The sequence below is a fragment of the Neodiprion virginianus genome, chromosome 2 (assembly GCF_021901495.1).
Source record: "Neodiprion virginianus isolate iyNeoVirg1 chromosome 2, iyNeoVirg1.1, whole genome shotgun sequence".
Lineage (NCBI taxonomy): Eukaryota > Metazoa > Arthropoda > Insecta > Hymenoptera > Diprionidae > Neodiprion > Neodiprion virginianus.
This window is the reverse complement of record NC_060878.1, coordinates 30,654,791-30,680,062: the sequence shown is the minus strand read 5'-3', so window position 1 is coordinate 30,680,062 and position 25,272 is coordinate 30,654,791. Positions and strand designations below refer to the sequence as shown.

At 38.7% G+C, this 25,272-nt stretch overlaps 4 protein-coding genes across 16 annotated transcripts; 2 read left to right on the top strand and 2 right to left on the bottom strand.

Moving 5' to 3' along the window:
* Window positions 1-57: 57 nt before the first annotated feature.
* Window positions 58-11,236, bottom strand: LOC124298798 (transcription factor GAGA-like). Of its 5 annotated transcripts, XM_046751301.1 has the most exons (6): window positions 11,149-11,236; window positions 8,109-8,276; window positions 7,379-7,810; window positions 7,102-7,204; window positions 2,289-2,722; window positions 58-2,023 (listed from the first exon to the last, which is right to left on the bottom strand). In XM_046751301.1, the coding sequence occupies exons 1-6, from the start codon at window positions 11,158-11,160 to the stop codon at window positions 1,802-1,804; spliced, it is 1,371 nt and encodes a 456-aa protein (XP_046607257.1). In that variant the 5' UTR covers window positions 11,161-11,236; the 3' UTR covers window positions 58-1,801. The 5 variants fall into 5 exon arrangements, with proteins under 5 accessions (XP_046607257.1, XP_046607256.1, XP_046607259.1 ...); XM_046751300.1 differs by lacking the exon at window positions 11,149-11,236 and having other exon boundaries at window positions 8,109-8,505; XM_046751303.1 differs by lacking the exon at window positions 11,149-11,236 and having other exon boundaries at window positions 1,849-2,023; window positions 2,299-2,722; window positions 8,109-8,505.
* Window positions 11,237-15,501: 4,265 nt separating this feature from the next.
* Window positions 15,502-19,101, bottom strand: LOC124298797 (cell division cycle protein 23 homolog). Of its 4 annotated transcripts, none has more exons than XM_046751298.1 (9): window positions 18,981-19,038; window positions 18,345-18,668; window positions 17,612-18,276; window positions 17,351-17,530; window positions 17,115-17,279; window positions 16,763-17,009; window positions 16,324-16,588; window positions 16,020-16,176; window positions 15,502-15,939 (listed from the first exon to the last, which is right to left on the bottom strand). In XM_046751298.1, exons 2-8 carry the CDS (start codon window positions 18,446-18,448, stop codon window positions 16,063-16,065), a joined length of 1,740 nt encoding a protein of 579 aa, XP_046607254.1. In that variant the 5' UTR covers window positions 18,449-18,668; window positions 18,981-19,038; the 3' UTR covers window positions 15,502-15,939; window positions 16,020-16,062. The 4 variants fall into 4 exon arrangements, with proteins under 4 accessions (XP_046607254.1, XP_046607253.1, XP_046607252.1 ...); XM_046751297.1 differs by having other exon boundaries at window positions 16,032-16,176; XM_046751296.1 differs by having other exon boundaries at window positions 15,502-16,176.
* On the top strand, window positions 18,977-22,802 carry LOC124298802 (ultraviolet-B receptor UVR8-like). 3 transcript variants are annotated; one of them, XM_046751308.1, is made up of 5 exons: window positions 18,977-19,114; window positions 19,248-19,824; window positions 20,765-20,989; window positions 21,164-21,328; window positions 21,412-21,663. In XM_046751308.1, exons 1-5 carry the CDS (start codon window positions 19,088-19,090, stop codon window positions 21,573-21,575), a joined length of 1,158 nt encoding a protein of 385 aa, XP_046607264.1. In that variant the 5' UTR covers window positions 18,977-19,087; the 3' UTR covers window positions 21,576-21,663. The 3 variants fall into 3 exon arrangements, with proteins under 3 accessions (XP_046607264.1, XP_046607265.1, XP_046607266.1); XM_046751309.1 differs by lacking the exons at window positions 21,164-21,328; window positions 21,412-21,663 and adding an exon at window positions 22,408-22,802 and having other exon boundaries at window positions 20,765-20,993; XM_046751310.1 differs by lacking the exon at window positions 21,164-21,328.
* A 222-nt stretch (window positions 22,803-23,024) lies between these two features.
* LOC124298804 (protein FAM92A-B) lies at window positions 23,025-25,121 on the top strand. Of its 4 annotated transcripts, none has more exons than XM_046751315.1 (8): window positions 23,027-23,159; window positions 23,261-23,362; window positions 23,497-23,625; window positions 23,747-23,927; window positions 24,045-24,269; window positions 24,525-24,557; window positions 24,641-24,802; window positions 24,889-25,121. In XM_046751315.1, exons 1-8 carry the CDS (start codon window positions 23,128-23,130, stop codon window positions 25,015-25,017), a joined length of 993 nt encoding a protein of 330 aa, XP_046607271.1. In that variant the 5' UTR covers window positions 23,027-23,127; the 3' UTR covers window positions 25,018-25,121. The 4 variants fall into 4 exon arrangements, with proteins under 4 accessions (XP_046607273.1, XP_046607271.1, XP_046607269.1 ...); XM_046751313.1 differs by having other exon boundaries at window positions 23,261-23,398; XM_046751314.1 differs by lacking the exon at window positions 24,525-24,557 and having other exon boundaries at window positions 23,261-23,398.
* The last annotated feature ends 151 nt before the right edge of the window (window positions 25,122-25,272 follow it).

Sequence of the window (25,272 nt, the reverse complement as noted above, 5' to 3'; positions counted from 1 at the left end):
TCGGTACACTGATCGTTCGTTACTTTGAAATTCGTATCGGGAAAATTTCAGCTTTTCGACCAGTCGACTTTTCGATCTTTCGAGATTTTTAACCCCACCCAATGGAGCTAAGAACTAATATAAAAAAAAGAAAACAGGGAATTGAAAATTGACAGTGTACCTAAACACTAAGAAAATAAGAAATAACAAATGTAGTGATAAGGTATATTCTTATTTATTTTTTCATAGCTCGTAGTAAATAAAATGATGAAATTTTTTTTCCTCCGTCTCGTATTGGCCATTCATATGAGCCAGTCGAAGATAATGATAAAACTTAATAATATAATAATAATAATAATGATAATAATGATAATAATAATGATAACAATGATGCCGACGATGATGATAGTAATAAAATTAACGGTATCTGAGTGTATAAATATATGTAATAATAGTAATAATTAATTGATAACCATCTCCTTACATAATTGACAAAATATATAGACTTTAAAAGAAATGTTTGACTAATAATCACAGTACATTGATATACGTACGTAAATACGTATTGAAATACATGTTTTTAGGGGATAAAGGCATTTTTACCTAGACCAATCAATGTTGTTCGTTGTGCTAGGTGGAAATAAGTTACCAAATCTTAATATTGAATGAGACAATTTATCCATATGTCATATCAATGCTGCAGCATCTAAATTACGACGCTGTGTATCTTTATATTTCGAAAAAAAATTCGGCCATTCGGACCGATTTTTGAAAATGCAACTTCAAAAATTTCCACTAAACACCATGAATAATTCGAGTATTGAAAGACGAATATTCTTCAAGTAATTTTAATATCGAAGAGGTTTGAGAAGGCTACTGTTTATGTTGAATACCATAATTGCAATAACTAAACTTATACGCGTTCGTTTGACGAAGTGGTTTTAATACGATTTTATCGTATTTTTCTCGTGTTTTCTACGCATAGACGTTGCACGCAATTTCTGTAACCAAAGGCACCTGCGTCATTGGAAGGTATAAACGAAACTGAGACAAAAAATATTCTTGTAAGACTTCCCTTCTCCGCGTTATTAAATGTTGAAAGTAAATTTACAACTTCCTTGATCATTTCAATCCAATAAAATTCACCGTAGATGCGGAGCTAAAATTTCAGCTGTAATAACCATCCAAAGTTTGAATGTACATTTCCTGCGTACGGATAAGCAATCGACGTTTATACACCGTTCGATAGAGATGATAATAAGCTACGATATTTGTAGATATGCCGTACCATCAAAACTTCTAGAATAAACTTTGAACCGATTACTTCATCTCTGGCATATGTATATAGTGGTATACTCGTATACCGCGTATATACGTTGTAAAAATTGCTGAATACAAACGGAAGTGAAGGGGAAAAAATTTAAATGAAAAATTATGTCTACAGATCACGCATATTATATTACACTATACCATCAGGAATTCTCATGAAAGTCATAATCATTTTGCGTCGAATATAATTCGTTCGTATTTACCGCATATAATTACGTACGAATTTATCGGGATGTTCCGATTTATCATAACTAGCAAATCCAACGCCGATGGAAACTCGAGTACCATAAACACCAAGAACGGTTCAAAATTCTACCCACGCAGCCGGAGTGAAAACTAAACCCGAGTCGAGTCGAGTCGAGAATAATTGGAATAGCGGGAAACCATAAATTGACCATTGAACTAAATCCGATTTTTCATAGCGTATAAGGCGAATAAATTGCCCCTTAGAATCCCACTGGCCATTAACTCATTCGAAAAGTTTACGTCTTTGTCAATCGTTATCTTTGTCAGGCTGGTTATTTCCCTGAGTATTGCCCTGCTGTTGAGCACTTTGCTTTATAATGTTAACGAGAGTGTCGAGCCGAGTGGGATGAGCAATTTGTAAAACCATATGAGCTTCCTCCAGAATTAATAAACCGTTGTGAGCGTCACTTGCCGACAAGTTATGGGCAGATATCACATGTCGTCTCCATGCCGCATGCGTCGGTAGGACCTGCGTGCATCGCATGAAAAGAAAAAGAGTGGTAGAATTCAAAAATTAGGACAAAAAGACGACCGATCACGAGGCACAGAAATTTTCTATTCAAATTCACAAATAAGACGGAATACAAAAACAAAACAAAAAACGAGAAAATTATTATGTTTCAAATAAGTGGGGTGGCATACTCCTCACGACATCTCGTCCTTCCGAGTGTAAAATTATGCATAGATTAGCGTACCAAAACCTGAGGCAATCAACTCTTCGAATTAATTCAAACCTGTAAGCACCACTTGCAGTTGAGCATCGGTGATATCGTGTGAACAGCCTTGATGTGCCTCCTCCGGAATCCCCAACTGGTGTAAGCCCGATCGCAGAATGGACAAGGGAAAGGAGGGTAGGCAGGACCACTTTTTAGTAATTGAGAGTCCTCGAAGGATTCGGAATCATTGCTGGGATTCGTTGCGTTGTAGGGTGGAAAAGCTGGCTGAGATATGTTTGGGTTTAGGTCTGACGGAAAGGTCAATGGCTCCGGGGGATCGATTGGGGAATCGGTGGATGAATTTTCGGGCGAGTTGGTTACGTTTGGCAAGTTCAAGTAGTTAGATGTGTGCGGATTCGGGCTATTTACACTCGACGGATATTTCGAAACCACAGATGGACTCGAGGTGTCCCGAGCCTCCGCGATTACGGTTACCGTTGGCTTCGAGCATCCTGGAAGGATTTGATAACACCTCGGTTAAGCTGAACACAATCTCATGCACGAATTGTCAGTTGAATATGGTTTTTGATTTCGTTCTTTTCAAGTAGGAATCATTCTTCATTCGAGAAACAAGATTTTTAGAGTATCAAATTGAATCTTCTCACTAGAGAGAAGACAAGAAGTATTCGTAAATAAGCATCGGTCAGAGATGAAAAAATCTTTCGTGATTTTGCCGAGAATTTATTGAACTTTGACCTGTTTGTGATACCTCTGATTTTATACAGTATAACTATTTGCAAGTTCCAGGTTTTAATTATTCTTAATGTCCAATAAAAATAAAGGTAGAATACGGAATAAACGAATGTCAATTAAAAATGTAAAACACATTTATTTTTCTCTTCCAAGTAATAGGTGTACATCTATGATCTCTAGATTACGATTATAAATAATAATCATTGGTACGCCGATGGGATGATTTGAAAACAACAAAAACAATAAAACATAGAAGAAAAAAAAACAAAATTTCTTCCTTCTTAAACGAGAATTAACAGAAAAATAATTTCGAGTAAAATTTCTGCGGCTTTTTTCACGAAAAACATCAAGTTTTTTACACACTTAACTATAGTAACAAGAATAATAGTTAGTTTTCTTTTCAGAGTGACGTGACTTGTCACTCCGGATCACTGAACTCGCGTCTACATGACTCAGTTTAATTATAAAACAGTCCGACTAAACAACATTAAGCGAAGTACGTTGAACCTCATTTACTTAATCGCGACTTTCTACTCTTGAGTTATTCTCAACTTCAATTTATACACATACTGCTACGCGGTTTTGTTACACGTCGATCGCTACAAGCATATTACAGCCCTTTTAGATTTATATAACTCAATAGCAAACATCTTCTCTTAATTAACTATATTGAGGCTTACATAATTAATTGTAGTTGTTCTATGACCTATCTAGAACTACGTATGATAATTACTAATTATAACGAATATTAAATCAACCTGCCATGAAAAGATAAAGCAAGAGACGCTCGCCGGCGGCTGATGCCTGCGATATTTGTATATCCAAGGAAGCTTAACAAGTGCGAGCGAATTCTCTTCTCGTGGTTGGCCAAGTACACACCGTTTTAGAATCCGAAAAAAAAATCATCGTTCTAGTAGGAATGTTACTGTTACCTAGAGTCCCTATAACTGAAAACATGATTCACGAGCCGGCGCGATCTTAATATTTTCTTCCTGTAAATTGAAATAACGATAGTTTCAAAGCGTTTTTCAAAAAAACAGAGCCTGCGTATCTATACGTATTATATATGTTTAATTCTCATCCGATATATAAGTAACCAAACAAATATCTAAAAAATATAACATTATTCAAGCAACAAGTGAGTATTCTTTGATGTATTTCCTGCGAGGATGTAAAGTTTGTTTACATACGGATAAAAATTTACATTAGTGCTATAAAACTTCGATAAAAAATACTCTTTGTGTAAGATGAACCAAACTGAAACCAACCCAATCCAAGAATCTCGGTCTTTCGGTTATTTCACACCTCAAGGCACATAGTGCAGTATGATTGAAATAATCACATGTCTTTGTCCACTCTGACCTTATTTATTATTTCATTGTGTGAAAGAAATCCAATATATTTGGAAAAAGAATTAAGCATCAATCTCAAATTCTGATGCTCAGATTTAAATTTGAAGTCGCATCTTAAAGCAATGAAACATGCTTTGAATTGGTTTTCTGTTTGTAGAATATTCATCCATTATAGGTGGTTATAAAAAATTTGTACATTGTTTTCTGTAAACTGATTCTCGTGCTGTCCTCTTGCGAGGGAAAGGAACTCAATTTGAAACACAGTAATTATCAGCCAGTCAAAATTATGCAATTGTTTCGCAAACGATATTCCAAAAATTCGAAGTTATGAGTTTGTAACTGTTGTCAAATTTTTAACCCAGAATACGTAACAAGTAAATAAATCGAAACGTAAAAGCTATAAGATATCAGAGAGCCAAAAAAGAAGTGCGCTAACTGTTGCATACCTTTTTCTAATTAAATTTATCAGGAAATGTTTTGCATATGGCACCTATCGATATGTATACCATAAAAATAAATCACAATGGAAAATCTTCTAAAAAGCAACAGTTTTTATTCGCTATGACATGCCCGATTGAAAAATTGGACATCAATGGTTTTGGCGGATCAAGAAATTTAAGCTAAACGAAAATACGGTAGAAGCTAAATATCTTGCCCTCTACGCAATAGGACCAGTGAAAGAAGGTGAAAAATTGATGGTTCATCTTAGCACAACTGCTTTGTGAGCCAAAAGTAAGGAACTTTTTGATTTGCTTGTTTCAGACAACAGCATTGTTCATATCAATTTTAACCAGGTTGAGTACTGTGTATAATTTTTGCCATATGGGCGGGAATAATATTTATGAATGTAGATAAAATGGGAATGCTGAAATTGGATCTTCCACAAAATAGAATAGATCTAGTTATCAGGCTTCTACCGTAAAGTAAATTTTTCGACAACACTAACGACTATTAACACATAAGTTTTATTCCAGCCAGTGAAAACGTTTCCGTTTAATCACCGACTTGGAACGCCCTAGTCATTGCGAGTAAACAGATCGTCTTTGGAATAAGTACCTTTTCAAACCTCTGTTACTCGTATCAATTTTGGTTACGCAATTTTTCCAAGCTTCCTCCCATTCCAGACTATCCGATGCAATCCCACTGAAGTGAAGGAGTACTTCTCTTATCAGGTGTATTTTGCTGCTGTCAAATTGCTGCTTGCCCATTTTTCCATTAACATTGCACAAGATCCTCTCTTCGGGGGTGAATAAAATTTTCATCAGATCACAAGCCAGGGCGTCTATCGGCCGGGAACTTGCCCACGTTGCGATCACATCTGGGCTCGGCAGAAGATCCGCATGGGGTAGCTGCTGGTAGGCGTAAATAGCGACGGGCTTCTCCTCCGGTATTCCAGGTATCCCAGATAGACCGGATAAACCAGATATATCTTCAGCAGGGCTGTTCCCAGACCCTGCCACACATCAGCACATCGCCGTTTAGCGAGTCACAACACACCAAGTAGAAGACACGAGTAGTGGTAGTAGTGGTTTTCAAAATAAAAAATATTCTACAGATGAGATGCAACGTACCATTCTTTTTAGTTGTAGAAACTAATTCTCCCGGCTTTTTTGCATTATTTGTCCTTATTTTTTTCTTTCAATTGGTACACCACGTGTATTATTAAAACTTTTTCACTACCAAATTAAAACATGAGATTTGCAAATGTAAATATCATTTTGATAAAGCAACGAAAATACAATCAGTAATACACGTTCTTCGTTGTATCGTTATAGATAAATTTATGAAATAGTACATTTTTCGCAGACATGAGGGAACCGCGGGATGTGCTGGATAGATCAGGGCAAGAAAGGATATCCTCTGATTGTTGGTTAAAAAATTTCAAAATTTGAATAGTATTTCAAAGCTCATTGTTGATCAAATTTATGGCCTTCGCCAGTAAAATTTTTTTTCCCATTAAGCCTGATATCCAACAAAATTTAAACAGAAGAAAGTCCAGGATTCCTACCAAATTGTTTTGGAGTTGAGCTAGCTTTCTCTGGAAAGTTTTTGTGAATGACTGCTGTTCATAGCTAAGAGATGAAAAAATACACGGACATATATGCACTCTTTTACTTAGAAGAACGAACTCAATCAAAAAATATGATTGAGAAATGAACCGTCAATTAAATTATGAAATTTTAAAGCTCTGTAAACACGAAAGTAGAAAAAAAGGAGGAGCGTGAATGAGAGATGAAAAAAGGGAATTTGCCTATAGTATGTGCAAACGACATAATCACTGGCAAATGTTCGAATCAAATCATGTAAAACGACCGATAAGCATCAATTATAATGAAAGGATCGTCAAAAAATATCCACGACATAAATTATACATCAAAATCAAATGAAATGCCAGATATGCAAGCTACCTTGGCGTGTTAACTCTTCAAACAGTTGTTGATAAGCAGGAGCTAATTTGTCTAAAGAGTTTAATCTTCACACAGAAATCAAAATATCAGTACAGTTGAATTCGAGAAAAATATAATTGTGCGTCATTGAACATTAGATATGCATAATTTTCGTTGAAAAGTTGTGGAAATAAATTTGGGTGATATATTGTGGCAGCTGAGTAACAAACATTCTCTCGGCAGACATAAAGGCCAAAAATAATATCGTTCAAAAACCTTTGTTCCAAGTTGGACAAGTAACACATAGTACAAAATGATACTCAGTAAAATAACGCAGGCCGCTTGACCAGTGCACAAATAACAATTACCTCCATCATGCATTGCTATATTAATACTAACCTTGTGTAGGGTCACTTTGCCCTGTGTCCAGTCGCTCCAGCCCATCTTTGTGGATTGGTAAACGCTTCTGAAAATCTTCCACATGGATTTCTAACGGCTCTGTCTGAAAATGAGAAAAGTTATCGATTAACATTTCATGAATCAGGCAAGAAATTTGATAATTTATGAGTCAAAATCACAATGGAATTTCGAGGTCTGCACGAAAAGAGAATATTCATATTCATTTTAGCAACTTATTTCTCAAAAGTAATGCAGACGATTGAACAAACTGACTAACTTTCATTTCTAATCGTAAAAGAACAGGGTCGGGCGTTGGATCCGGTTCCTTGAAGTTCTGTTCAACATTTGAGGTAGTGGTGTCGCTGGTGTTATCATTCAGCGGTAACTGAGGGGTCAGTGCTTTTTCAAGGATAGAATTATTGGCTCTCTTGCCAACCTTCTGTTTCTTTTTAGGTGTATCGTTTTTGGTCGGCGTAACATCGTCGACTTCTGAATTATCCTGATCCACGAATCTCTTGTACGATTCTTTAGCGAACATATCTCCGCCAGAAAGGCCTCTAATTTTCAATGTCTCAGCCGCTTTGAGAAGCGCCGGTAAATTCTGTTGCTCTATGTTCACTTCGCCCTTGTATATAAAGATGAGCAGTGCTTCCAGCTCCCGAAAGTGAACATCTTGCAATATTATCACCGGATGTTGGCATGGGTTGGTCTGAAAGTAAGTTGAGGAAACGATTAGCATCGCCGCCAGTTGTTTGGGATAGAACTTTGCTTTCCACCTGATCGGTTCTGTCGATCGTTACGTTACAACAAGACTAAGAACGGGAGATACAATTGACTCTAAAGAATCGGACTCTTGGCTGTGTGACGATGAACATGACACGATTTAGAAACGCAGCAAAAGGCGAGAAAATAAACTCAGTTTTAGGTTATATCGTCGAGTGGTGAAATGCACGTGCTGTAAGAAGCGGAAGGATTCTTTGAACGGCTGACGAGTCGAGGCGAATTACCTGAAAGACCTTCTTGAAGAAGGGGCTGCTGGCGGAAAGGATCACCTTGTGTGCCGTAAGGCACTGCCCGTCACTGGCGAGGGTGACGTCGACGAGGCCTTCCTCTTCCCAGAGGCTTTCGAAGCTTGTCGCAATGTTGTTTAGGAAGCTGTTCCATTTTAGACATATTTGGTTCGACATTGCGGGCCGCGACAATCCCTCGGTTAATTATCGAGCAATGCCTTCGTTCACAACGCAAGCATAACAACACCACTCACTCTCTTCCGTTCTTTTTTTTCTCTCTCTCTCTCTCTTACTCCCTCGCAGTTGACTACCTTTCTGTGTATTTTGTTCGCGGAATCGAATGGGAAATAATCACGCGAAGCGAGCATCAGCAACCTCAACAAAACACATCGAACTCGACCATCGAGTCTCGATTACTATTCGAGTCTCGTCATCCAGCGCAGATGTCAGGATACCGAATTTCAATCCAGCGCGCGATTATTCAAACCTGAAATTCTTACCGACCAGCGTTCTAACTCCTTGTCAGGTAGAGAAGACTGTTCATCCATAGAACGATCGTCATTTTTTCACTCGAATTATACTGCATTTATGACTAAATTCAAGTGTTATGTCTGTATACGTATATAGATATAGCTCTTAATACGTATGGGCTTACGTACGGGCAAAACATCTAATCTGTACAACAAAGAGAAGAAAAGACACAAGCCGGAACTCGAAAAAAAGGGTGCTGTTAGTCACGACAACTGCCCGGATTTTATTAGCCATCGGATAATGAGATTCTTAAATGCAGCTTATCGTTAAAGTCAGGCCCGATCACCTGTGATGTTATAACCGTGGCCCTCGAAATTTTCGTTCCTTCAATTTTCAAAAACCAATTCTGCTGAATGGTACCGAGATTTTTAAATATTCAGTAATACAAACTCTTGATCATTTACCAAGAAGGGCTCGCATGAACATCAATCTCTCGCTGCATCTGATCCCGAAGAAGTTCCCCTCAAGAGAGTTGAGCAGCTTTCCTCGTTACTTCGGGTGAACAAAGCGTAGCCGCAATTTTGCCAAACACTCTCGCAACAGGGTAGGCAGCAAAAGTGAAATGCTGGAAGAAAATAGCGTAGCTGTTATGACTTTGGGACTTTGGGCGCCCTGTTGCGAGAGTCTCAGCTCAAAGCGCTATAAATGCGCGTCGAGATCTTTGGTCGGGGTACGATAATTTTTACAAATATCCTCCCCCACACCCCCATGACCGGCCGTATCGAGGGAGTTGACTGTACTCGAAGTCAAAAATTCTGAAAAATGACTCATTCGCCAACCAGTCAAGCGTTTCCTGTCAAAGGTTCTTTTATTACCATATTCTGAATTATAATCCCGATTTCCCTAATTGTGGGTTTCGTCTAGATTTCACGGAGTCGTTGTGCGGAATCATACCTGTGACCATGGACCAAGCATTAGGAACCGTTAATCCCTGACATGAGACACGGCACCGCGGGTGATTACTGCGACATGAAGCGTAAGGGGACACGAGGGTGTTTGTAGACGTGGGCATGCGGATTAGACCCATTCTTCAGGTATTTGTAGTTATAAATGTCGCAAATTTTATGACATTACCTATCACCCCAAACACGGCGAAAGGCAATAGGGGGGAGGGTACATTTTCTGCCGTATATAAAGTGCGAGCAAATTTTCAGAGCATTCAGTCGAATCTGCGCTTCATTGAGTCCCAGACACATGATCGCAGTCTCGTTTCCATTCTGTACTAACGTGCTATTCGTTTCGAAAAAGTTTGTCGATAAATTTATCTGCGCGCTCTCATACTTGTATAAGTAAAAGAGGTGAGAAAAGTTTGTGGTTACACAATAATTTAATCACACCGCATCTGCGTAATGAAGGCTCCGGTAGAAGATAACTACCCGTACACTCTCAGCGAAACCAACACCGAGAAGTAATTTCATGCAGGTAAGTCAACGACGACGATACGTTACATTTTACTGAAAATCGGATGAAAAATGTATAAGAAACAAACCTTTCGTCGCTACACAGACCAATTCAATTGTCGAAAGTACCATCAACTAAGATTAAAATCGTTTCTGGTCAAAATTCTCTATTTTTTAAAAAATGTTACTCCAACTTTTCATCCAATTTTTTTTTTCACCGTATTATTTACCTGCTGTTAGCAATTTGCGTAAAATTTTCTATGAAAGTCGTACGAACCGTATGCGAGTCCTTCGAGCCTTATGATTTATCATCGATAGAAGTACACAGTCGACGACAACAGGACATGTCAATATTTTCATACTCATAATTCAAATGTGAAATTGTGTAAACTCCAAATTTTTTTTCCCTCGATGTTGGGACGATCGCAGGTATTTATTGTGATAAATAGACAGACTGACATTTTTCTAGAAACCTATTTTTCGTATGAGGTTCGAAAACTTGAAGATTTATTGAAATTCGAGGACTCATATTCGACCGAAACTAACACTGCTCACCTTATGTGACAAAGAGTAAAAGTACTCGCTCTCGGACAGAAATTTCGTTTCGAAATATGCTCGTACGCATTGATGTTCGACAATTGAAATTAAACTTCTTTTTTCACCAATTTCATCTTTCTGGGCGCAGCCCGAGATTTCATTGACACAGTTGCGCGCGTTTCAAGCAGAAAATGTGATTTGAATAATTTCACACGTCTATATATTTGGGAAAATATCAGACAATTCAATTCTGGTAGGTGAAGTGAATCGAGTCCGAGTCTTGGAAATAAGTCTCAAAAATAAGTGAAAAAGCATAACGAGATTGTATTAGTAGCCCGAGACAAGACAGAGACTCTCTGCCTTAGATGATTCAAACGATGGTTTTTCAACGAGTAAATGTCATTGGCGCTGTCATTTTGAACTTGTTCGATTGCTTCCATAATTCGTCGAATTTAACGATAATTTTTTTTTCTCCCTCAACAGCCGATCGGGGTGCGGTGTTCCACCCCGATTTACGAGGACTTTATTGTTCCTCAAGCGTTTAGGAAGCTGTTCCATTTTAGACATATTTGGTTCGACATTGCGGGCCGCGACGATCCCTCGGTTAATTATCGAGCAATGCCTTCGTTCACAACGCAAGCATAACAACACCATTCACTCTCTGCGTTTGATCCCCGAAGTAGATAAACCGTCGAACATTCGAGGAGTTCCAAGTTACAAAGATTGGGAGCGGCAATTGCAGCGGAAACAGCTGAGGTGTTTTAGGATCCGCAGCAGGAGCAACAGAACTACGTCCAACGAGGTGCCCGGAATTGAGATCGAGGAGGACTTTGAAGATAAGGTGGACCCAGTAAACTGTTCGATATTATCCGGGCAGTTCCTAGAAGATGTCCTCTTAGCCAGAACACCCACGGCTAGACGACCACCTGCTGATGTACCGTAGTTTGCGATCAAGTACCCCGGTTACCGGAACCCGGCCATGACCTGTCTTCACCGAAAAGTGGTGCCAATGCCGATGTTCGTCCTGTTTGGGGACCGCTGCGAACGATCGTTTGGCGTATTTTCACGAGGCGTTTCCTGATGGATGTACTTTCCACGGCTACGTTTAGCATCACCATCATCTGATTCACGAGGGTACCCAACAACTGCCGTGGTAGGCTCCGTCTCGCAAACGGTGCACATTTGCAACGTGCAATTCCGGATGCTAAAATACTGACAAGCGATTTTACGACACACGTGCACTCCGCCCAAGGCGTTTGTAAAAACTCAGATGCGCGATCAAGTCGACGTGCCAACGTCCGAAGCCGAGTAAGGCTGCATAAGAAGTTGTATGAAGTTATTTGATGTAATATGTATATAATAAGTATATGTATATAATATATGTATATTGTTACAAAGGGTGAAATCACCCGTTTTGCCCCCTCTTTAATGATCATAGTCAGCATAGATAAAAGACGTTTATAAACCTCTTATGTGCTTTCAAAAGAATAAGGTTGCTGCGTCAACCAACATTATTGTAAAAACAGTCTTGTTTCAGACATTAAACGAGAAACACATATCTTGCATTAAAGCATTTTCACAACATTTTATTCACGCTCTTGATTTCTTTTGACTTGATAATTAAACTCGCGGATCCATATTTATTTTCCGTAACGTCAAAGTACGTTACAATATAATATAATAAGTTATATGATAATATGTATGTAATGATAGTGTACAAGTAATTAAGATTAAAAACAACAAAAATTAGCAAGAAAATGTGACGAACATTTTTTTTGCAGTCAATAAATGTGAGGCGTCAAAAATTGCTTCGGATAATTGCTAATTTTGTGTAATTGTATCGTTTCCTGTATGGTTGGATATCGAGGTATCGGTGTACGGGTATTTCATTTTTAGTCAAAATGACGATCGAGTCTAAGAGGATAAAATTTGCTTACGATAATATTAAATTTTACGTGATTGTATCGTTTTCATTATGGATGGATATCGAGGTATATAATCAGTGTACGGGTAATTCATTTTTAATCAAAATTCTGATCAATTCATCCATGGTTACTGATTTTGTTACTCGACATGTCACGTTGTGCTTAATAACTACTAAGAAAAAATATGAAGGTTTTAGATGTATTTTGTAGCGATTTATACCCAAGAATGTTGTCATCCGTTCGATCCGGCTAGTAGTTTGGAAGTATTTTTATGAAAAAGATGTCGTTCAAATAAGGAACTTTAGTATGTAAGCTAACAAAGTTTTCGAATGAAAATCAGCACAAATCTTAGCATTAGCATAAATTAATTAAAACTATTTAATATCCCAGAATTTTTAATTAAATCAAATCCAAATAATACAATAATCGAATATTAGCACAACATTTCACACGATTTTTTTCAATTTACCCATAAATGTACGTACTCACCTGGAGCGAAATTGTCAACCTCGGAATGAGATACTTAAATTCACAATAACGCTACAAGTGTGTTTACATATCTGGAGTAATATAAATTTCGCAAAGGTCCCAACACGCGTTACTGCTTAGGACTGCTATAATAGTAAACACAGCCGGGAATATTTCTCGAATCTTCACAGAGACTTGACTTCGGATTAAATCCCAGGCCATCTGGACATCCGGCAATTTTTTTCACTCCGTCAGATTGACAGAGTAAGAAGAATTTGCAATTCCCAGCTATCGGATGACGGGAATGAGCCCCGAAGGGATAGGCGTCATTCGCTGGGCATTTGTATAGATTTGGATCAGGAACGATGATTTCTAATCCTTCGAGGCTGTAACCCGCAGGTAGAAATGTTACGGTCTGCATTTCGGACGGCGGCACCGCAGGAACCACGGGAGCCACGGGAGCAACAGGAACGACAGGAACTACCGGAACTGCAGGAGCTGCATATGCGCAAATAATTAACAGCAAAAATTTCATCTCAGTCACTTTATAGAGAAAATTTCCTTCCCCAGTTTAATTTTTCCCTTCTAAAACATACCTTGAGTGGTGGCCGTTTCCGGGTACCAAATTGGAGTGCAAACAGAGAGCTCGGCACTCGTGGGATACCGACACTGCACCTTTACGTCGTCGAACATCTGACCTTTCGGACAAGCGTCAGGCTGAGCGAACCCCTGGTAGCATTTGTAAAATCGCCCGCATCCCTCTGGGGCGGAAAAAACGCCATTTAACCGCTGGCACTTCCCGGTACCGAGAGGCGTCTCTGTACAAATGGATAAAGGGTTTCGAATTGTTTTTTTTTTTAATTTTTCTCAACGGAAGTAAAAGAAAAAAATCGTGCAGGTTTTTCAATTCATTTTGTCGGCCAACGTACGCAGCTGATTCCGTGGTCCGCATTCGACCTGATGCAGGGGCTTGCAGCCAGCGTAAGGAACGAAGCCGAGTCCGTCCGGACAGAAACGTTCGGTCAAAACTCCGTCCTTGCAGACGAAGTATTTATCGCAATATGCACTGTCCGGTAACGAGTATTCCAAATTTTGACGGCATTGCGGCCAGTAATTAACGACGTCCGCAGACACGGCGATCGTCACAACAGCAAAGAATTGTATCGCTGCCAGAGCAGGATTGTTAACGATCCCAAAAAGCATCGTGATTCAGTGACTACTTACGAAGGCGAATGATCGAGGTTTATATATGCCTCCCACGATCTGATTATACCCTCATCCGGAATAAATTTCTAGTTCAAACCAATTTGTACTAATCGTATAATGCAGTAATGATTTAATAAACATCTTTTTTACTGACTCATTCGGCGTAAATATTTTTGTTAATATCCAAATGCCGACGACGTGATTCGAATGTTTATAGCTAATTATAACGCGGGATTGAAACCTGTATAAATACAGTCGAGGCTAATATATTAAAAGATGGACCATGTTTTCTAATTTTTTGTACTGCAGTTAACCGCTGCAAGAAGAACTAATTTTTTCATTGTTTCTTTGGTAGCAGCAATCTAATTGTGAGATACGAGTATTTCATAACTCATACCGGTCATACCTCCCTTCAAGTACTATTTAATAAATCATTATATTTGTGTATTTACTTTACCAGCTGAAGAGAAAATTCGGAAATCCTGGTTGCCAAGATGAAGCTGAATTGATTGCTGTTTATGTTACAATTGCAGCTGTAATTATTTAGACAACACGGTTTTCTGAAAATCCATTATCCCCTACATCGTTAGGAAAATACGCTTCGTTAAAATTTGAATGGAGGGATTTTAATTTATAATTGGCCGAAGAGTTGGTTTTTGAGTTGTCCTCTTACATTTCCGAGTAGGACAACTTAATGGTGTCTCAAATTGCAGTGTTTTGAGTGTCCACACTAATACCTATATAAAGTATGATCGGATTAGCGTGATAGTGAAACAACAGTTCAGAACTATCAGTCATTACTGCATGGCATTTTCTGAAGCGTTTAAACAATAATCATAAAATACACAAAGTATGCCAAAAGTTCCGAGACGGTTGAATAACTTGAATACTTCGAACCGTAGAAAAAATGGTTCATACCAAGGTTGTAGGATTTTTCCACGGCTTTTCAGTCGTGATGTTGGACTTGACTTTGAGAATGACGTTGAAGGTCATTTCAAGGTCAAGGCATTGAAAGCTAATCCAATTTCAGATTCTTAAAATTCAAGATTACAGATCTAAGATGACGGCCTGACACACGCATGATTTAATAATTAGTCGTGATTTATACCTTTAAGGCGATGCTCTGTTCGATTTCGACGTTGTCGTATATATATCGAATTATCCAAGTTGACATATCTCAAATATAACGGCCCAATTTTTGGAGAATTCAAGATAAGTACGATGCAAAAATAAAGAAATAGCATAAATTCTAGGAATTTACTATTGCGATTCGTAGAATCCATACAATTTCTTTATTTCTGCGTCAAATGAAAATGTATTGCAATGTTTTTGTTCAGAATAAGTCCTTTTTCACGTTTGAGATACGTGAACTTCGATATTTGAAGATATGTAGATATTTAATGATATATACAACAACATCGAACTCGACTGGGGTACCCCCTGAACGATACTAAATATCGTACAGTTTAAGATAGATATAGATTTTTAGTAAAATGGCAGTTTAATGAAATAAAAACTGTTTAAAAATGGCGTATGTACATGTGTTTTTAACCGATGTCTACGTTCGTTATGTAAATACACAGATACTTACAATTACGTTCGTAAAAATTCTACTAAGCTAGAAAAGGGCAGGGGTTTTGTACAACGGAATATATGAAATGAGTATAGGAAGTTTCTGCCGAGAAATCCACTTTTTAAAGTGTCAACACACGATTTGTCTCCCTAACTTTTTATTCTATCCCACTATTTGAGGAGCACTACCTGTAACATCAGAAAAATTGATGCGTAGTACTCCTTGAACTTTAATATGGTATCAAAAATGAATGGACAGATTCAGGAACCTGCTTAGCTACCCAGAAATGGAGCGAAGGAGCGCTTTCCGCTTTACTGCGGTGGCGTAAAAGACAAATTCATTGGAGATAATTGATTTCCGGGCGTTCCAGCAACGCGGCTACCACTTCCTTCCGCAATTGGATCAGTTTCATTCATATCTTCGATCTGAAAATACGAAATTGCCTTCAAACTTATACGCTATCTTTCGAACTTTGCGAGAATTTGAAAAGATAGCCATGTAAAAGAATCGGTTTTTCTTTTAATAGCGCGAGACGTTATTACGAATCTAAGAATTTTGTTCTCGTTTCTCACCACCATTGGGTTTTCTTCCACCTTTGCTCGTTTATGAGCGATTGTTCTGAGAAGGGCTTTAGCCTCTTCCTTAGTTTCGTCAAACTGCAAACACTTCTGAGCATAATGATTGGCCTGGTCTAATTGATCGAATTTCAAATGGTACGTTGTTAAATATTTGTACGCGTGACTCAGCTCGCCCCTATCCGCGTTTCTGTGCTCGTCCATAACAAAGTCCGTGTATGCAGCTGCTGCGTGATCCTGCTCTCCTAATTTTTCATAGAGCCTAGAAGTGAGAGGGAAGATTTATTTAGCCAATATACCCGTCGCATTTACAGAGAACCTAGGAAACTAAGTAGAAAGAACATTTTCACATCTATTAAATCCAATGCGTGAATGAATTTAGCCAAAGTTAATTCAATGACACTTCGTTCAGTAGTGGTAAATGATTGTTGCGTACGTGGCTAGTTTTATCAAGGCCATTCCTTCGATGTCTCCGACATTGCAAGCTTTATAGTAACACTTCAGTGCATCCTGAATTTTTTCCTGCTTCTCGTAAGCCTCGCCTAAAGCGAGAACCATCCTGCTGTCATGAGGTCTGAGCAGCTGTGCTTGTTTGTAATAGTACAAACCATAAAAAGGCATTTTCAGGATCTCGTATGTTTGACCTAAGCCGTACCAAGCTCTATAGTCTCTTCGATTCACCTCTAAAATAATTATGAAAATACTTGAATGGTTTCGACGATTCGTAATAATTTCCTGTCTCGTTGCTGTACCCAATCATTTTTTTATTCAACTTCAAATCACCTCACCTATGGCTTGTCTGTAACTGTGGATAGCGGCATTGGTATTCTTCATTTCCATAAACTCGTGACCAAGTAGAGTCCAAGCAGATAAATACTGTGGATTCAGTTTCAGTGCTCTTTGGAAGTACAAGGCAGCTTTTTGATGATCCGCTCTTAAGCTATAGTAATTTCCTGCAAGCAACTGTTTCAGAATTTACCGATACTACTAGGATAAAGTAACACCATAAACTTAACTATTTTACCTATTATGCAACAAGTTTCCAGTCTATATTTATCAATTTTTGTCGCCCTGTGTGCCAAGTGTGCTAATTCAACTTTCAGCTCTTTCACGTAGAGTAAATTCGAATACGTGTCCATATTGTCCAAACAATAGGGATCGTCTTTTATTATGCGTTTGAATGCTTCTATTGACGCATCAACGTCTGAAAGTGCGAAAGTGACGATTAGGATTTTCTTAATGTGAAGATTCAATGGAGGTATAATCAATTGAAAACAAAGTAAACCTCGTTTGTAATGAACAGCAATCGCGATCTGCGCGAGCACATATCCATTTTTCTCAAAGCCCATTGACTGCAGTTCGCAATAAACAGCCATACCCTCGTCTATGAGCTGTAATTCAAGGTACATATGAGCCAGAAAAAATTTCTTCATCCAGTGATTGGGTAGGCTGAGATTCTCGAGCTTTTCCCTATCTGTAATAAGCGCGGCAAGTTCAAGCCACGTTCCCCAATGCATTGGCTGCTTTCGAACAGAGTTAACAAACACCTCAGTAGCTTCCTTGTCAAGGTGCAACTTTTTAAGAACAACTCCGAAAAGATAGAGACCAAAACCATCCAAGTTTCCAGCCGAGTGATCCTTTCGAAGATCAGCACAGAGCTGCTTTAGACTCTCATTCTTCAATGGATCTGGCGGCAGATCCGTCATGTCATCTATCTTTTTCTTTTCCCCAGACAAATAGCGTGAAAACAAATGAAGAAACCTCGCTTTAGGCATTTTACAACCCGCCGTGAAGAACGCAGCTCTGTCATACTCCTTCAGGTCAAAGTAACCTTTTGCCAATGTGTAGTCGTCCTCCTCATCCTCTGTTGTATCCGCAAAACTCACATCTACAGTTACATCGTGAGCATCCAGTTTCACCCCTTTGAGGGAAAAATTTAATTCTCCAAGCCTAGATCCGAGATTTAAATCAAATAAGTTTACAAATAGCGTGTGAATGGGCATGAACGTGTTTACTACCATTTTCTCGTGTGCTTTAATCCTCGGTCAGAACACTCCGTTATTGCTTTGAGTAAGTCGCTTTTTATTTCTTTCAGGTCGTACTTCGCTATCGAATCTTCCATACTGATTTATCACATACAGAGATTTGCCCGCAATTCTTACAATATTTTTATAGGTTAATAGTCCCGGCAGTCGTTGCCGGTAAACATTGTCAAACGTCACTTTCACTCTAGGCAAGCGATGGCCCGCAACTGAGTGATAATACCGCATGTTGCAATACCAACTTTTTTCGTAAGCTTACCCACCGAGTAAAGATGCATGTTCAATTTTTACACAATTTCTCTACTCAGAAAAATGCAAGACGATCACAAATTGAAAAACAAATATCTTCTGTGCAGAATGATTCGTACATTATACAGTACGGGTACTTTTCGCAATTTTCGATTCCCAGAAAGATCTATCGCCGTATTTCTAATACAGGACTTGACATTTCATGGTTTTCCGTTAAGGTCGTAGTTCTGTGAACTACAAACCAATGACTAGACTCAAATGTGTGTTTTACTCACGAAGTTTTACTCGTGGTTTTCATTAGTATGAAATATACAATACCTGTCGTAAATATTTTAAGCAGTAGGGAATCAGAAATAAACTTACGTATTTAGTCGAAACCCTAAACACGGTCTTCGTTTATTGCATCAAACGAAAATGTCAAGTTGTCAAGCAAATACATCAGAGCACGTGACAATCAGTTGAGCAAAGTAATGAAGACGTTCCATCTTCTCTCATGGGTAAGAACCGCATATTGTATTACAGAAAACGTATCGAATATAATAGTGCAAATACATAACGAAGAACTAGAGGCGTGAACATGATTGATAAATAAAGCGATGAAATTCGTATAACGGAGCTGATGATCCGTAGGGTGCAAATTCCCACCGTCAACTGGGCCACGATGTTGAATCGGAGCAATGCCTGATCCCGACGGCGGTAAATTTGAACGACCCATGCGGCCGGGGGCCGAGTGTCTCTGACATAACAAAAATGAGCGGCGGGGCGGGACATTCTTTGATTTTGAATAGGCAGGGGGAGGTTTATTCCTGCGGACTAAACAACAAGCACCAGGCCGGTGCTGCCGGGACGAGAAAGTATGTCGAAAGTTTGGTAAAAATAGACGCCCTGGGAGAGGCAACAGTCGTCGACATTGCCTGCGGTTGGGACAGCTCAATGGCTGTTGATAACCGGGGTCAGTTGTATGCGTGGGGATCGAACGCCTACGGGCAATTGGGCGCTGGGAAAACGCCCTCGCAGAAACCGGCGATAATTCATCTGAAAGAAACCGCACCGGATCCGGTTGCGAATATTGCAATGGGACTCAGGCATTCAGCCCTCGTAACCACTAGTGGAAAAGTTCTCGTTGCTGGATACGGCAGCAAGTGCCAATTGGGACTAATTGATGAATCAAACAAATCTCTCAAAGCTACCGACACTTTCACTCAAGGTGAATCACACACCTACCTCAGGGTAGAGAAATTTTATTATATAAAAATAGTATCGTTACGACGCGTCTCTACCGCTGTTACTCAATTTACTTGGCCGATGAGAAACATTTATGTACGAATTCCGAATATAATTATGACATTAATTTACCCCGAAATTTATCATGCACAACTCCATCGACTACACAGGATACTTTAAAACATTTGCAACATGCATTATAGACGCTGTCTTCAAGCGTTCTGCACTTTACAGTGTGTGGCAATTTTACAAAGAGAGAAAAAAATATCGAATCGTAACTAAACGGATGAACAAATAAGCTCAACTTTTTCGCAACAGGTAGCATCGGGTGATCGTAGTGATCAGTAGCTCAGCGTAGTTCATTAAATGTTATCGAATAATGGAGATTGAGCAAATTGTTCTACACCAAAAACATTTCGAAGTTGTAAATAATAGCAGGGAACAAACGGATATACACAAGAAGATGAAACCATTTCATTTGACCCTTGAAACCCAACAACTTTTACATGTTAAAACAATTTTAGGTGAAACCTATCATTGTCAAGATTGTATTTGACCTCACGAGTTGAAATGAATTACCCTGTATATACATGACAATAAATTTCGAAATTCAGGATACACCAGTTTTTTTATGTACGAGACTCACTTAAATTTTGGAAAATGCTAGAACACAACGGATGTGCAAGTGATGTAACGTGTTTTTATGTTAAAAGAAAATAAAATTTTTATGAGTCGAGGTTTTTTCCGATAAGAAATACAATTATAGGCACTACGAGCACTTTACGGTTGCAGTCTTAGTTGGAAATTAAATTTGTTTTTCAAATTGATGACTACATGTTTCATACCAGTTTGCTGATTACATATATTTTTATGGAAATTTTTGTACGAATGTTTTGTCATAACTCTGCATGTATAAATTACAGTGCCTGGATTAACTGGTATAAAAAGTGTCGCATGCGGCCAACACCATACGATAGCACTGTCAAAAAATGGTGATTTGTATGCATGGGGTGACAATAAGCACGGGCAGCTGGGGTTCGATCCGAAGATATATGCACGTCTTGAAACGCCTCTAAAATTGGAAAATTTAAACGTAGGTCCAGATGGTAAAATTTTCACCGGATGGACGCATACCGCTGTGCTTCACGGTAGGTACGACACATTGATATAAATTATATACACGGATGGGTGAGTTCACTTATATGCTGCGAATAGAAAATTTCAAAAGAATCGTTGGAAGAAGACAAACATAGGAAGGAAAATAAGCCAGAAATAAATATTTATACCACGTTCGTATAGTAATATGTTTTCCACAAGTATAGATGGAAAAGTTTTCGCTTGGGGTAGAAATACTTACGGACAATTAGGACGCGGTGCTGATAAATTCCTTGCGGAATCTCAACCGACTTGGCTACCCAAAGTTATAAAAAATGTTCCCGAGTTCGTACAAATCGCTGTTGGATCGGAGCATAACATTGCTCTCGCAGGTAAAAAGAAGAAACGTAAGCTTAAGAAGTTCCCAAGGAGCCCTAATACACGAGGACAAAAAAATCTTTCATGTTTACCGCAGAAGACGGTTCGGTGATGTGTTGGGGATGGAACGAGCACGGGAATTGCGGGAATGGAACTGTTCAAGACGTTAGAGAACCGGTACGAATCGATGTTCTGAAAAACGGAATGGGAACTCTTGTCGGAACGGGTTACGGGCATTCGTTTGCAGTTGTGCAATCCTGAAGATGCAAAAAAAAAAAATGGCCAAGATCCGGTGGGAGAAATTTGGCAAATTTGAAACGCCACATAAAGAACGTTCGGCTGAATGTTACACTCAAACATCAGAATTGTATAACGTACAATGTTGAATTAGGTGACGGAATTAGTGAAAATTATGCCTGTAAATAAATTATCCTTTGTGTATGTATATATGTGTATAATATGTATGTGTTTCATAAAATAAATGCCTCGTTACGATGCATGCCGCTTGCAAAACAAAGTTGTCGCCTAAAACGAATCCGCTGCAGGGTAACAAGTGTTACGCGTCTTCAGGATTACACACCATTCTCTATCCCCACTATAACCCTACCGAAACGCACGTAAATACCATGTGTGGACACTTTACCTTTAAAAATAACCAACTGAAAGCATTCTATATATGTATTTGTACATTAATGATGAGTGGTGTAATATTTTTACTATTTAAACCGCGAGTTCGACAGCTACACCATCAGATAATTTCCATTCCTCAGTGGAAACAGTCGCTACAGCTGCAGTCGCCTAGTTCACGGTTACACCGAAACTTCAAAATGAAATTTCTAACGGTACGTTGATTCGATAAGTTTAATTTAAAAATAGAATTTCTTTCGTCAAGTTTATGAAGAAAGACTACAACATTTATTGTCCGATTACAAATGTCCCATTGGATTTAGGAGCATTTTTTTAGAAAGACTTGTTCTCTCAATTTTCGCAGTTACATTTCAATAAATCCATGAAAATGTGACTTAAAAATTCACACATCGAAAGAAACGAATCGTTGTCTCAAAATTCTAATCACTATTTCATCATTGAATAGATTCTGTACCTCGTCATCTTGGCAGTCGTCTTCGTTACGGCGACACCGATCGACGATTCGGATCTTACGGGAGGATCCGATAACCAGTACGAGACACCAGGCGAGAACCGCTACTTCATCAAGAAAGTCTTCAAGAAATTCAAGAAAATCTTGCTGTAAAAGCCCGAGGAACAGATTCTCAGCTATCAAAACAAAAATTTCAACCCATCATTTCCACGGTGTATAACAAATTCATACATCGACAAGATATTCATGCATAAATCATAATTACAAAACCCGTATATAATTATCATCAGTACCACCAATATGTCGATACCTCCATTCTGTTATAATATAGTTCTTAAGTGTACAATGTTATTGTTGTTGGGAGAGTTTTCTACCGAAGTGTTTTTAAAAAAATAAATTTTATTCTCTAACCGGATGTATGGCATCATGTTTATGTATTTTCTTTTCACTCCAAAAATTCCTGTACACAACTTTTTTGTTATAAAATTCTAACGTTCGGTAAAATTCAAACGGAAAACGGGGGCTCGCTGTGGGGCGCATGGTTGCTTCACATTTGACCACCTGTACATAAAACATCACCTGTGCAGCTAGGCAACTGACGCCCCTGTTATAACAAAACAGTGGCCGTTGTGCTTGCGCGGCGTTTACATGTGCAGAATTTAGAAACGTCAAAGAATCGAAATAGCTGGTGTTTGATCGTTCGTTTGAGAAACGATGTTACGAATAAGGTCTCAAAATCATATCTGGTATGTATTTGATCCAAAATCAGATGATGGTTTATCCTTTCACACGCTGATAATAATACAAGCAACATGTGATTAAAGTTAAATTCATTGAACTTCTCCAGCGAACAAGAAGCCAAATTTGTTCAAGAACGCATATCCGCTGTTGAAAAACACTTCGCCGAACTGTGCACAATTTTTGCTGCATTTACGAGAAAGGCTGCAAGGTTTTTATCCATGCATCTATATATCATAATAATCACGTAAATTTTATTCCGTTAAGTGTACGAAATATCGTTTAATCGAGGTGATCTTTTCTCCTATATTCATGCGGTGTATTATTTATTCTCTTGGGGTAAAGATTGCGCGATAAAAACGACGAGGTTGCCAAGGTTGTCCAAAATTACGCGGAGTCGGAAAATATTAATCAATCTCTCAGCAACGGCCTGGCAAATTTTGCCACAACGTTATCGGTGATCGGAGATTACAGGTATGATTGACTTATCGACGTGAAAAGTTTCGTTATGCGAAAGTAACATGTAAATCAATAACCGAATGATAAATAAGATGAACTTGCATCATAAAGCTATGCGAATTTCGATATTTTCCAGAGACGCCGAAGTTCAAAGACTGGACAGCAAAGTAATATCTCCGTTATCGCAGTATGCTGTTATTTGCAAGCACGCCAGAGAGGATGTGAAAAACACTTTCGCCGCACGTGACAAAGAGTTGACAAGACGAAAGCACTTGGACAAAGTTAGGGAACGTAACCCAAGAAATCGCCAAATGATCGTATCCTCTTTGTTATCGAATACATTCACTTTTTGTTTGTTACGCACTCGATATTACACCCACGTGATTTCCTTAATCTTGAACAATAATGAAAAAAAAAAAAAACTCATTAATCAGTCTCAAGCTGAATCTGAGTTAATGAAAGCTACGGTCGAAGTATCACGAGTTGTTAAAGGATTGGAGGAACAAATCGACTCGTTTGAAAGGCGGAAACTACACGACGTCAAGTCAGTTTTATTAGATTTTGTTACCGTAGAACTTGGCTTTCACACAAAAGCTGTGGAACTTCTTACCAAGGCTTATCAAGACGTCGCTGAAATTGACGAAGCAAAAGATTTAGAGGTACGAAAAGGAGCATTATTGTTTATGGGATTGGCTGTAAAACAACTAAATTATCCGCTGTTTGGTTCCCAAAGTTATATTTTGCACGATATTTTGCTAAAGAAACAAGCATTGCCTGGAGTTCGTTCACAATTCGTGTATTAAGTTAGGTATGTGAGAAAGCTATAATTTGATAATTCTCACGTACTAAAGAATACAGTAAATCTATTCGACTAATCCTTGATTCACGATAATTCTCCTCTCCTGGGCTCGCAGGACTTTCAAGTAACCCGAGGAGATATGAATGGGGTAAAAATATACCAATTCTCTAGTGGGTTCAAATTTTCTTGCAACACCGATTACGGAATTAATTTTTTGAACCGAAATTGCAGGAGTTTAGAGAAGTTATGCGTGTCCCGGAGTCTGTATCACGTCTCGACACCGTCAGACGGGCATCTTTCCGGCAAGCCTATTCCCTCACGAATCTAGCCAGCCGTTTTACTTCCTCCCCGATCACTTCCAAATCGAGTCCCAATCGACCGACCGAATCTTTGGTAAATATAATTTTTTCACATGGTTTTGTTTAGTTTCTTCGTCAGATGCGATGATAAAGGAAACTATTGCATTGAATTTATTTTAGGAATCGCTGAAGACTGGATTCACAAATTCTGAGTCCACGAGGATCGAAGAATACGGGCAAAGCTCCGAGGAATCAGACTCTGAATCAATACAGGAGATATCAGTGAGACACAGGCACAAAACCATGTAAATGAACTTGTAGTAACAATATTGATATCCGATTCTAGGAGAACCTAATAGAATATTCATCGCAGAATCGACAAAGTGGCCTAAGCCTAAGAGCAGTGCCTGCTGCACCCAACTACCAAAAATCCCTCACATCCTCAGTCATTCACAGTATATCTTACACGTAATTGATGCAATTTTGCGTCGTACGAAATAATTACTTTCGTAATTAGCTAATCCATTATTCCTAATTAATTGCTTGGACTCGTAAGTGCCTGAA

Bases quoted from the DNA above. Each gene is read 5' to 3' on its own strand.
- LOC124298797 (XM_046751296.1), bottom strand. From the start codon at position 18,448: ATGGAAGATTCGATAGCGAAGTACGACCTGAAAGAAATAAAAAGCGAC. The intron at 18,277-18,344 runs GTAGTAAACACG...TCTCGGATCTAG, and splicing joins TTAAAGCACACGAGAAAATG to GCTTGGAGAATTAAATTTTT. The intron at 16,589-16,762 runs GTACGCAACAAT...TCTCACTTCTAG, and splicing joins GCCTTGATAAAACTAGCCAC to GCTCTATGAAAAATTAGGAG.
- LOC124298802 (XM_046751308.1), top strand. From the start codon at position 19,088: ATGAAGACGTTCCATCTTCTCTCATGG. The intron at 19,115-19,247 runs GTAAGAACCGCA...GATGATCCGTAG, and splicing joins CGTTCCATCTTCTCTCATGG to GGTGCAAATTCCCACCGTCA. The intron at 21,329-21,411 runs GTAAAAAGAAGA...TGTTTACCGCAG, and splicing joins GCATAACATTGCTCTCGCAG to AAGACGGTTCGGTGATGTGT.
- LOC124298804 (XM_046751313.1), top strand. From the start codon at position 23,128: ATGTTACGAATAAGGTCTCAAAATCATATCTG. The intron at 23,626-23,746 runs GTATGATTGACT...GATATTTTCCAG, and splicing joins TCGGTGATCGGAGATTACAG to AGACGCCGAAGTTCAAAGAC. The intron at 24,558-24,640 runs GTAAAAATATAC...CCGAAATTGCAG, and splicing joins CCCGAGGAGATATGAATGGG to GAGTTTAGAGAAGTTATGCG.
- LOC124298798 (XM_046751301.1), bottom strand. The intron at 7,811-8,108 runs GTAATTCGCCTC...ACTTACTTTCAG, and splicing joins TCTTCAAGAAGGTCTTTCAG to ACCAACCCATGCCAACATCC. The intron at 2,723-7,101 runs GTTAGTATTAAT...AAATCCTTCCAG, and splicing joins GCAAAGTGACCCTACACAAG to GATGCTCGAAGCCAACGGTA.